This window comes from Rhopalosiphum padi, chromosome 1 (genome assembly GCF_020882245.1).
Source record: "Rhopalosiphum padi isolate XX-2018 chromosome 1, ASM2088224v1, whole genome shotgun sequence".
Classification (NCBI taxonomy): Eukaryota; Metazoa; Arthropoda; class Insecta; order Hemiptera; family Aphididae; genus Rhopalosiphum; species Rhopalosiphum padi.
In genome coordinates, this window is record NC_083597.1 from 85,467,423 (window position 1) to 85,480,956 (window position 13,534).

At 28.3% G+C, this 13,534-nt stretch overlaps 1 protein-coding gene across 4 annotated transcripts in view; it reads left to right on the plus strand.

Moving 5' to 3' along the window:
* Nucleotides 1–13,534, plus strand: part of LOC132917783 (octopamine receptor-like) — a 162,530-nt gene that overhangs the window by 110,426 nt on the left and 38,570 nt on the right. For all 4 annotated transcript variants that reach the window (XM_060978682.1, XM_060978681.1, XM_060978680.1 and 1 more), the window contains 3 exons: nucleotides 11,884–12,028; nucleotides 12,101–12,329; nucleotides 12,941–13,127. In XM_060978682.1, the coding sequence (XP_060834665.1) occupies nucleotides 11,884–12,028; nucleotides 12,101–12,329; nucleotides 12,941–13,127 (561 nt within the window). The remainder of the gene's footprint in view (nucleotides 1–11,883; nucleotides 12,029–12,100; nucleotides 12,330–12,940; nucleotides 13,128–13,534) is intronic.

Consider the following 13,534-nt stretch of genomic DNA (forward strand, 5'->3'; position numbering starts at 1 on the left):
AAGAAGAAAAAATTAATGAATGAGTATAATATATAGTCTTAGGACAGAAATTCTCTTTTCTATAGGTATTATAAAAACTACCGAGTGTCCGCTCACAACCACATAAATATCGTGATGAGCTTACCAGCTCATAAAATTGATGGATAACCTCAACCAAAGAACTTTTAAAAATATCGTAAAATACTTAGCTACCTGCTTTATATTTTAAATCTATAAAAAAATGTTGAAACAGAATATCCATACAATTTTTTAGCATAATAATGACATTACTACACCAGACTAGCTTTGTAACTCTAATTTTATTTATTTTTAAAAATGAATAATTTACAAATAAAATAAATCAACAATATATGAATCGGGAAGATGTTGGTAAATAATAATAACATTAAAAAAATAAAACACCAAGTACAATAATTTAAATCACCACATACCATCAGCTAGGTCCCGTTTTATTTTAAAAATATTAAATCTGCATAAATTCGCCTTTTAATATTTGTTCATATTTGAATTGTCACTTATTATAGTAGTGTCACGTGTCACGCGTGTGATAGAGCGAAATAAAATTACCGAAATCCTAAACATGTTTCACACGATATAGCCATCCGACGTATGTACGTTGGTTTTTCTAGGATAAAACTTCAACTACTATAAAGATTTCGAGTTTGCGAATCAGGTACCTATAAAGTGGGTAAATCGTGTTTCTGATATTAGTTTATACGACATTATGACGAAAAAGTGTCATAAAAAAAATAATAGAACATCTGTAGTTCTAATTACAGCGGGAAACCGTCGAAAACAATGCGATTCTTTGTTAAGCCGATCAAAATACGATGGGCAGCCACTACGCTGTAGTTATCTATTGCGCACATTCGTCAACAGTCGTCGCACGTGAACGTTCGAAATAATAATATAATTATTATTAATAACATAATAAACGGTTCACGGACCGGAGTATAAATCAAGAAATTGTGTAAATGAAAACCATTGGTATAGTTGTAATAATATTATGTTTTAATTAAGATGACAACGAAACCGTTACTAATAAGGCAATAACGCTCAGTATATTAATGTTAAGTCAACCGATTTCTTGCATTGGATGATTTAATTTCTACTAACGAAAACACGTGCGCATTTCACGAATCGTGTTTGCTCTTCGTATCGGTTTCGTTTAAATCCATGTCATAGACTATGCTGCGATTACGTGGCCAATAAAATATGTAAGTTGTAGAATTTAGCAATATATAATATTACTACAACGCGCATGAAAACATAATATCGTATAACACGCGCGTCAGACATGGAAATTATATTTTTTCTCGTTTCATTCTATGTAGATGAACAAAGAATTCTATAATCAAAATTTCATATTTTGTACTACAGCGATGGTATAATGTATTCCACAAGAGAAGTATTCGATTATTATCCAATTTCACTCGTACTCTTTAAAATTTAAACTAAAAATGGTCGGATGTTTCTTTAAATATTTTCTCAGTAGCATTTCGTATTGCCGAGGGACTATGGTAGATCGATGAGTTTCAGTAAAATGTATACGGTTCTATTAGTTTCCGAGAAGATTTTTTCAACTTGAAAATTTTTATTATATTGCCCTGTGGTAATACATATACTAAAATAACCCGAAAGAAAATTCGAAGCAGCTATTGCTCGTCAAGAGAAGACATGCCGATATAATGAAAACTAGTAAAACTCAGTTCAATTAGCAAGAACCCGCCTGTCGACATTTCACAAAGAATGAGCTTAGAAGTTGGTAATAATTTATTTTAATTTTTCAAACATAAAACCTCTCTTCGTATCGTATACCCAATCAATAACATGCTGTTACAAATTTCAGACTTTTCTCCGTCGACCTTGAAAAATCAAAGGATAAATGAGATAAAACCTCAAACGACTTTACACTTTGCGGTTTGTTTTTGTTGAAAGCAAAATGGTTAATGATTTTACAAACATAATACATATTATACTATAATAGTAATAGCCCATGATATGTAATAAACGATAATGCTTTACAATTCTTTATTTTTTTTTTTTATATTAAGTAACTTTGATTTAACTAAGATCTCTTTTGTATGAGGTACGATATATTTTACAGTATTCTACAATAACGGTAATAATAAAACAATATTCAATTTCATGAAACACGACGACACCGGTAACGGAACTTTAAAGACAAAAAGATACTTAAAAAAAACAAAATTCTGTTATATCGAAAAATATTTGATTCCGTTTTTATTGCAATTTTTCTGGGATTTTCCTGAAAAATACTAGGAAACTTAAAAATTATCACCACTTGAATAGTTTCAATATGTCCAATTTTCAATACACTGAGACACTGACTTAAACTCGTCATACATTTCTTGTATTTCTCTTTGAACGGTTTGCTAAAAAACAAAAATCAAACATCGCCAAGGGTAGTAAATTTAATAACAGTTATATCCGCTCTAAATCTAAAATGTAGTACTATCAATTTCAATATTTATTCGTTATTTAACTACATTTTTATTTATTTTTGTAATCTAACTGGGGCATTGCATGTGTATAATTGTGTAGCAAAGCGTCCCAGTACACAATGGAATGTCCAGTTTAATCAATAAGCACATTTTAAATTATTAAATTATTGATAGTCAAATGTAATAGATGTAGGAACAATATATTAATAATTTAGTACTTATTTTTGAGTATATATGTATATTAAATAGATTCTAATCGATAATAATAATTTTTAATCACAACAAATTTATAAAGAATATACGTTAATTAACAACTAGTGACATCATAGTAAGTAAGGTATTATCAATGAGTGTAATACTCATATTATAAAAAACCATTTCGTTAAATTAATAAATACTAAAATTGAATACAAATCTAAGTATATAAAACAATTTGTATAAGAAATGTAACAATAGTATTGACACTGAAAATAAATGTAAAATTTCGAAATTTTATTTTCAAAACTTAATCTAGTAATATGTCATATCTTAAAATATATTAGATACTAGATATAATAAAATACAATCTATAAAAAAATGTTTATAAAAATATAAAATTATTGTAATATTTAATTAAGTACTTTTACTATGCTCGAAAAATATTTAAATAATCATAAATGTAGATAAGTATGTACCGCTCTGCTATGTACAAGGTATCGGTGGCTGTGTTCAATTTGAATTTAATGATATAAAAAAGTGGGTCTATTTTTTTTTTAAATATTTTTATACATATATAAAAATAACTTATATTATGTGATTTTATATTAAATTTTCAAAAATTATTAAAATGCCTATAAATAGCTCAAAAATTGTTAAAATATTTTTAAAATCTTATCATATAATGAAAATGAAAGTATAAGCATTTTGTAAAAATTTCAGGTATCTATAGTTAATTGTTTTTATTAATAAAAAAAAAAACAGTTAACTTTTGGAAAAAAATATTATAAGGTGAATATCCAATGTTGTAAAAAATTGAACTTAATTGCTTATATATATATTAATTTGGCTTTCCAATAAATTTTTTTTATATAAGTCGAAAAACTAATAAAAACCTTGTATTTAATTTAAGGTAAACATTTATTTTATGTATTTATGACAACAAAATAACTTGTATTTTTCAAGATTTTGTCAAAATTCTAACTTAATAAAAAAAAAATTGTTACTACATTTTGGATTGGGAAATTAGCCACTTATTAGGGACCTTACATTAAGTTTTCGAACATTTTTAATTATTTACAGATTTGTAGGAACATTTAAAAAAAAAAACGATAATTTAAATTATTTTTATAAAAAATATAATATCAAGTATTTACGGTTATTCATTTTTGAAATACAACAAAATATCAAAAGTTATTTAAAAATTATGAATTTTTTACGGGCGACTATCAAATGCAGTAAAAATTTAAACTTCAAATGCTCATAAAAAATTGATTTGGTTTTCCGTGAGAATTTTTTTTTTATATTCGTATTATTATTTTATTATTATAAATGTTTATTATATCTTCCAAATTATAAAAAGTTTTGGACATTTTTTAGTTTGTCCTCTCCAAAGTACAAACTGTAGATCCAATTTCCTACCAGAAATCGCCGCTATTTTTAAATATTAATAGATTAATATTTCATTAATATAATTTTCAAACTATCACATTCAGCACTCATATTTTTTAAACCTTTTATTAGTGACCTACTTTTTTCGGTAAATTTCGATTTAAGTTCATTAACATTAACCAAAAAATTAATTTGATTAATAAAATTAATTATTTATAGAGGAAAGACCCATACTCATCTAAAAAAATAAATTTGTATCACCAAGAGACACTTTTTAGCAGTATAAAAATCTAAATATTTTAAAATATTGTCCTTAAGTATATTAAAAAATTTAAAAAATCTGATTAGAATAAAATAATTTTTCAAAGACAATAATGAAAGTGATCATGGTTTCTATAGTTATTTAAATAAATCGTTGGTTTTCAGTAAGTTAAAGTAAATGTGTTGACGTTATGGGGAAAAAAACTCTGCTCTCGACTTCAACAACAGCTTGATAAATTCACGTTCAAAATGGTCAAGGCGTGTAGTTAAGAGGTCACGTACTTGATTACCCTTTCTTATCCGGAGACTCGTGGTAAATAAAACACACTCACCAGCTATACTTTATTTCGTCGTAGAATGTTTGCTATATACTCGCTGTGACCCACTCCGGCCGAGAAAAACTTTTCCACTTTAGTCTCCTGTAATTTTATTAGCAAACAATAAGATGACAATAGTGAAAAAAAAAATAACAAATAATATTACTCAGCGTGAGAATATTTTCTTCTGTCCGTACAACTCACGGAGCGTATATATGTATAATGGTATGCAGTTTGAGAGGAAAAAACATTAACACAACGAGAGTTCTATGATAAGACTTGAAAATATATTAAAATTACATCGGCCGTATATTTGTAAAAACGGGGCACCGTTTTATTCGCACAAAGTTTATAATCTGTACATAAAATATATAAAAAAAACTTGCTACAAAGCGTGCAAAATAATATTATACTTCTTACACACCGACAATTCACGTGTATACGTGTGTATACTGTGTATAAACCTTCCGAAAAAATTAACTAAACTCCCTAAAAGTGAATTATATTTTATCTATGCTTGCATGACGTCGTGTTATATTCGTTCGAAGTAATTAAACGCATATAAGTCCAAGCAAACGGGATAATCATGTATAATAATAGTCTTATTTTAAAATTAATTGGACGTTCTTGATCATTTTATATCTATTCGATATAAAATTTGAGATGAGAAAAACCCGTAGGTACGTATAACGATGTTGTTTTAAACTTCGTGCGTAAACGTCAGTGAGATTTAATTAAAAACACACGGAAACGAAATCCGGAAACGCTGCAAATCGCCAGCCATCTGCCCGCAGGAGTCAGGATCGATCGACTAAACCGATCCACTCGTTTATTATTTCGTTCTTGATAATTATTAACGGTTCATTAAACTTTATACCTATATTGTTAGCCGAGGTTTGGCGGTAACAGAACACTTCTCGACGCCGTTCTGCCGTGCTTATTACTAGCTACACCTACATCCATTTCTGATGCTTCCCGCTGAAGCTATTCACCCTCCAGTCTACAGCCCGTTCTTTTGATTGCGAAGATCAGGCACGAATATAGTGTCTAGCGGTCTGTGCGCAGACAAGATAAACGGTTTACAAGTGACGTTTTTGTTTGCAGGGTCTAACGTTGTCAAGATTATTTATAAGCCGGACTAGTGGTATAGGACCCATAAATTTCACGTCGGATTACGTTGCGATGAGAATACGGAACTCCCGTCGTTTTTGCAGAAATATGTTTCTCCGATCGAAACTACGTATTATATAATAATAATAATAATAATAATAATAAGGATGATGTGGCAAGATTGAAAAGTGGACGAGTAAAAGCTTGTAGCTAAACGAACAGCTGTGAATCTAGAAAAAAAAACATTTTTTGACACTGCTCGCTCCTCACCATTACATTATATGATTTTACATGTATTGTCTGGTTAACTGTATCATTATTATTTTTGTTAAAATTACTGTACCTTGTAAAACTTGTATCCATATATATCTATATATAATATATTATAATAATTTTTCAGCAAAAATGTAAATAAATTCAAGTCTATGTATCATCGTTTATTAACATTCAAGAATATTTTACTTATCCAAATTTGATGTAGGTATATTTGTAATATTATGTTATGTTGAATATTCAAAAAAAAAATATTCTAAGTATATAGTACAATTTTCTTATTAGAGAGCTGAAATAAAATTGAATTTAACACATGTGTGCACTTATCTAACGACATACTTCAATAATAAATAGGAGTATCGATAATTATATAATGTGACATCACGTGTTAGCAATTATGTTCAAAATTAAAAATTGAGAAAAACATTATACTCAATATTATTTTTTATTTTACATATTAGAACTTAGAACTTAGAACATCGACCATACGAATATTGCTCCAAATTGTAAATTAGTAGTCCAATTTTAATAATTGCTAATAATATAATAAAATTATTTGTATTATTTATAATATCCAAAGTGAATAACATATTATTGTGTTTACACCCGAATTTAAAAAAAATGCATTATATTTTTTACAATTATTTGTATTGTTATTTTTTTCTAAATGTTTATATTATTGGATTAAAAACACAATTTTAATTCCATATTTCAAAGCAAGATATTTTTGAAGCTCTTCAATATATTATAATAAACAAATTTCTATACGTATTTCTATGTATAAAATATTTTCTTTTCGAGTATATATTATGAGTGGAGTAATGGACCAACATTATATTGCTTTGTATCACTCTAAGCCACTCTTTACTATGCGCATCTATACTATTAATTCGTATTTATGTAAATAACTTATAACCAATTAGTGACACGTTCGAAACTCAATTTGTACTTATTTATCAAAATACTCCAAAAAATATTCTCTGTGCGTGTGTACGTGTGTGTGTGTCAAAAGTATACTGAAGGTATGAGACATCTGTATATTGGATTATTGTGTTATATATATACACTCACTACTTAAGAAATTCATTAAACGTGACGACAATAGCCGAAGGGCGATTGACTTGGATGCGGGACACTGACGGATTGCTGGGGCTAAGAAAAGGCGGACGATGAAAGTGAAAAAAGGCCGCACCGTCGATGACGGAAGCGATAAATTTATAGCAAATATATATCTACAACCGGAAATATTTGCGAACGATCGGTTCCGGTGAAATATCTAAGGGACGGCGGTGATGGCATATTTTACGTGGGCGGGAAAAATTGAATCTCATCCCATTTAGAAATAATAATACAGACGACCGCCGAGGACGTATTACCTATTTTTCAAAACGAAAATAATACACAAAGCGGTCGTCGTCGTCAGCTGCAGTCGTACACTGCACAATATTAATATTAAATGTATTATTTTATTGTGCCTATACAACATAAAAATTGGACTAAAAATGCGCATGTGGTGGATTACGGTAAATCAAAATCACTGAACGAAAAAATATCAAAATTTGTGAAACGTGTGATGATAAAAATCTGTTAAGTGAATTTTACTTACCTAAATAGTGGGACATATGTCATTTAAGACTGCGGTAAACGGACAAACGAATATCCGTGCGATTAAAATAGTCTTATATAGAACAATCATCAATTTACGTGAATTGTTTGTTAAAATGACAAAATACGATAAGCGTTTTATAAGACAGAAAAATAAAATTACTCAAGTTCGAATTTTTTTTTTTTTTATTTGTTTATTTATAATTATTTTTATCATATCATAAATGTATTTTAAATTTAAAAGTTACTAGCATAAATTTAATTTAAGCTTTGGTTTGCACAATGGTAGTGTGTTTATGATAAAACCATAAATTAACATCATTTATGTTTATTTAATATAAAAATATATTTTTACAAAGTTATGCAACAATACCTACAATATTATTTGTATAGGTACTGAATGCAAATATTTGTTGACTGTTAAGTAGAGTATAATAATTTACAAACTGTATGTCTGCGTACAAATAAAAAAATCAAATCCTAAACAAATAACCGACAATGTGGGTTTTCTTTATGATCGAAATACCTATTATTGATCGATAAAACTCAATAAAATGATAACTACTTTTCTAACCATGAATGCGTAAAGCCGAGAAAACTTTTAGACACTTAATGTTGTAATGGTAAACGATACATAACATAGGTACTAAAATTGCCCTTCTCAGTGCCACCAACAACCTGCACTACAGTCCAAAACCCAATAAAACCATTCAAGGAGAAAAATCCGATAAATGAAGGAAAACCACGTGGTTGCCACACAACTACATATGTAGACGGAGTGGTTTTCGCGCATTTAACGTCGATATAAAGCGCCAACCAGAGTACGTGTCTAAAGCACATGTCCATTTGGCATTTATACCACTTAACGTTTAGACAATTCACTTCAACTTTTCTCTTCAAACTGACCACATATATTCTAGATTCATACACGTGAAGATACCGCGAAGACAACGATCACGTAGCAGAGACCATCAAAAACATGTATGAACATGCGTATTTAACGATTACTGCGGTAATGAGGTATTCATTATTCAAAATAATCGAATGATAACATTTCAGAAAAAGAATACTTCGTCCGTGCAGTAGTATATAATACGATTCATTCTCTACCAAAAGCTTGAGACTTAAATGAAATTGGATTAAATAACTAACGTTTTAAAATTTAAAGCAAAATACGCTAAAGGCATTATATATACATTATTATTATTATTATTATTATTATATACATTATTTATACATTATTATTGACGTGAAAATAATATAATATGCACTGTGGTTGAAAAATCTTAAAAATACGTATTGTATATAATGTTTAAATACATATGCGATATCCGAAAACAATTGATACAATATGATTGAATGATACACCGACATTTCGGGAGTCATCGATATATTTCGCGAGCTTATACTGAGAGTAAATTGCTTACGTGTTTCACTGAACTGGAAAAGGCGATTAGCCCAGTAAACTCGTCCGTTCGTTTTATTTATTTATATATCATATATTTTTACCGTTATGTCACATGACTTATGTCATATTTTTTTAATACGCTGTTTTCTCTTATTTGACTTTGTTTGCTTCGAATAACATAAATACGTTCGTCAATGTACTATGAAGATTGTAAGCCAAAATTTTTCAATCCGTACACCGTGTATGTGATTGTTTTTTTTTTTAAATCCAAAAAATCATTTTAAATAAATATATTCTTGATACCTACATTTTATTACAGGTTAACATTATCATAACACGTCACAGCCATTTTAAAATTTTGAAACAATATGGTTATGCAGAATTCAATACAATATTATTATATGATGAAAGTGTGACGTTATCGCAGATTTTGATAGATTCGTTCTCAACATCAGTTTTTTTGAACGACGGCTTTGAAATCATTTATTCAAATCAATTTTATTATTATTATAATTTTTTTTTTTTTGTTTTCTTTTCTTCTTATTACTTGTCATTTGTCATTAGTTCACGGTGAATGAGTAAAAAATGAACACATTAAAATAATATGCAATATAAACTATAAAGATGCTATGCAGTGGTGTGATGAAAGGAATTTATAACGTCTAAATGACATGTTGAAAATTATTTGAATGAGTGGTTGGATACATTATAAGAAGTAATAACATAACACAGAAGTTAAGTTATGTTTGGTCATAATAACTATATCTATTATATATTATATTAAAAAATTAAGAGGGGGGGTGGTTACTGAAATATATGTCGTAGTGCATGATAGTTTATAAAAGTTCAACACGCCACTGTATTATGGTAAAGACGTGTACAAATAACAACACGAAAACAATTGAAATTATTTTTTTTTTTATAACTATTTACATAAAAAGTACTATTATAGATTCGCCATTAGTAAAAATAATGATTGATATCTGATATTATTATTATGCAATGTTTTCTATAAACAATTTTTTGTCATACGTGATATATAAATAAATAATTAATAGTAACTAATAAAAATAAATTATAAAATATATAAAAGATTAAATACCGACACGCAGTTTAGAATTGTTTTATAGATACACAATTTATTATTTAATTCGATTTAACATATCAACTACTGTGACCTATTAAAGGTACTTAATAACTAGGCAATCGATACCTACTATAAAGCAGAGTGACTTCTCCGGATTTTTAAATTTGATTCTTTCAAAACCGATGTAAACACGATACATTTGACTGTCCAACAAAAAAAACATAAGTAGTTGATTTAACCGTTTAAATGTTTAGCCGAACCATAATCTCGGATTAATACAATGATACAATAAATGCATGATCGAGAGAACTAAAATTGATTAATTGAATCTATGTAGTTGAATTAACTATAATATAGTTAAAACATTAACTGACTATTAATTTACAATAATTATAATATTATTATAATCATATTATTATCATATTTACTCGTTCCGCGATGATTATAACCAAAATGTGTGTATAATAATCATTGTATTGTATTATTGTTATAAAATCGTAGTCGTTCGCAGGTTATCGCTCTTCCGCAAACGTTCATATATTGGCGTATTGCGGCGGGAAACAATAATTTGCCCGAATGTATAATACGTATTTGTCAGCGGGTGACCATAACCTACCTCGGACACTACATATATATTGTCCGGGTTCACCCGACCACCACAATAAACCTTTATTTAGGTACATAAAAATAGCATGCTACTTAATTCCTATGGTACGCTCGTAGTTCAAAATTATTCCAATCCTCCAACCACGCAGGTAAATCGCATAATCTAGAGGCGGCGGGATAGTAATTGCTGTAGTTACGTTGGTCGATTATTACCCCCCGGGGAAAGGTGGACATAATATTTCGATACTATAAATATTGACCGACACCAATGATATAAAATATTAAAATATATACTTAATACTATAATACTCGAGCGTCTCGAGTAGAAATACACGGGTGTCCAGTCGAAGCACCTACTCACGATTTTTTTTTATGTATAATTTGAAGTTGTTAAATAACAAAACATTAGATTTTTACCAATTGTTAATATTATTGATTTTAAATTTTTTCATTTTTTAAATTTAGGCATTTATTTTTAATTATTTATATAGTTATAGGCAAAATATTTGTCTAAACATTTAAATATATAACAATCAAACTTCTTGCGAGTAATAAATTAATTATTTAATCAGATTGGAAAGGTTAATATAGGATCCTACAAAATGTTAGTTCTTTTAATCTACTAATATAAACTTAAAATACTCATAATCAATTAACCACACGCTCTAAATTCAAATTTTTAAACATTTATTTTCTAAAAATAATATCTAACTTAGAAATGTGAAATCAAAATTATATGGTACCATTTAAAAAAGTAAAACTTAAAAAAAATTACTCAAAACTACATTTAAAAAAAATATCAATGATCACCTTTTAAAGTATCACCTTAACTTAGATAAGTTGTTATAATATGTATAATATTGTCTGATTAGTGATTATGAACCAAGAATTGATGATAGAATGCGTTTTGTAGCAACATTTACCTATATGATACATAAAAATGTTTATCTACCTTGTAAATTATTTGTATTATTAAAGCTTTGGAGATTACTAGTAGCGAATTGAAAGAGACTATTGTTATGAACGTGACGTTCTGTTTATAATATAATAACGTATACAAAATGCGAACAATGGGTCTTCTCTATGAAAAAAAAACTTAAAATTTTTATTACGTAAATATTAATTCTCATCATCAGGTTTAAATGTATTATTTTTTTTTCACAGGTAGGTAACACGTTAATTATATTCGCCGTTTTTACAACCAGACGACTCCGGACAGTAACGAATTACTTCGTGACGTCGTTGGCTGTTGCTGATTGGCTTGTAGGAACGTTCGTCATGCCAATAGCCGTCGTATATCATGTTACAGGTAAGCTAAAATTAGAGCCACGAGGGTGAGGTGTTTTTGGTTATAAATTATTTACCGTTAAATAATTATTAGGCGAATGGACGTTTGGACCTTTGATATGTGACATTTGGGTCTCGCTGGACGTGTGCCTATGCACTGCGTCGATACTCAGCCTTTGCGCCATATCAATTGACAGATATTTTGCCATCACCAAACCTCTGCGGTACTCAAAAAAACGGAGGTCCAAAAGACTCGCGTCGCTCATGATATTAGTTGTATGGCTGGTTTCATTGGTCATAACGTGTGCTCCACTTTTTGGATGGTTCGTATAAATATTATATTATCGTAAATTTTATGATACACAACTGCAAGATATCTCTAGATAATTTGACGATATTAAAAAAAACAACAACATTCAAATTGATCGATTTTAAAACCCTCTAAATGCACCACATATGTTACAATCATACTTAGATACGTTTATTAACGTGGAATAATTACAATAATTATAATAATTACTTCATAATTGTTTCTATATTTTATTGTTTACAATTATTATACTAGTAAACATTAATACATTTTTTATTTTGTATTTTATTTTTATGGGAGAAACGTTTATTTTTAATTAAGTATAATTTATATTCTGAAACAGAGTACTTCTTATATAAAGTATCAAAAACTAACATAAAGTTTCTTATATTATACAATTAATACAATTTCATCCGAATAAAGTGTAAAGTATTTTAATGTAAATATACACCTTTATTATAAAAAATTCTTAACCTAATGACCATTACGTTATATTACATTTATAACGTTGATTAAAATAATAAATAAAAATAGATGTTATTCAATAAAAAAAAAAAACATTTTCGTACAAACATTGAAACTTAATATTGGCTTTATTATTTTATGTTATTTATATTTATATAGGTACGACGAAAAGCGACACACTAAAAACACCTGTACCTATAACCAAAACAAGGTGTACGTGGTGTTTTCGGCAATGGGCTCGTTTTTCCTGCCACTGGTAGTCGTCGTATACGTGTATTTAAAAATATCCTGTGTAATTGCGGAAAGGCACAATAAACTCGAAGCTCTCAACGGACAAAAATTAAAGGTAAAAACAATATAATACATCATCAAACGTGTTGCAAAGTATTGGTATTAAAATAGAGTGAGCGTTTTACCTTAACATCCAATTACAGTATATAGTGTTATAATTTAGAACCGCAGGCGGACATAATATCATTATAATACCCACATCATACTTATAGTGACTTTCCCTTTTATTTTTATGTTCCAATATTTACGATAATAATAGCGGGTGGTTAGAATATGGAACAAGTTATTATAATATTATTCAGTTCATCTATCCAAAATGTACGGTGAGCCAATGTAGTGGAAAACTACAATCGATAAAAGGTTAACTTCATAATATATGTAATATGTATAATAAACAATATGCATGGAAAACAATTATTAATAATTGAATTATTTTGTGTGGTATCCTATCGCCATTATCTG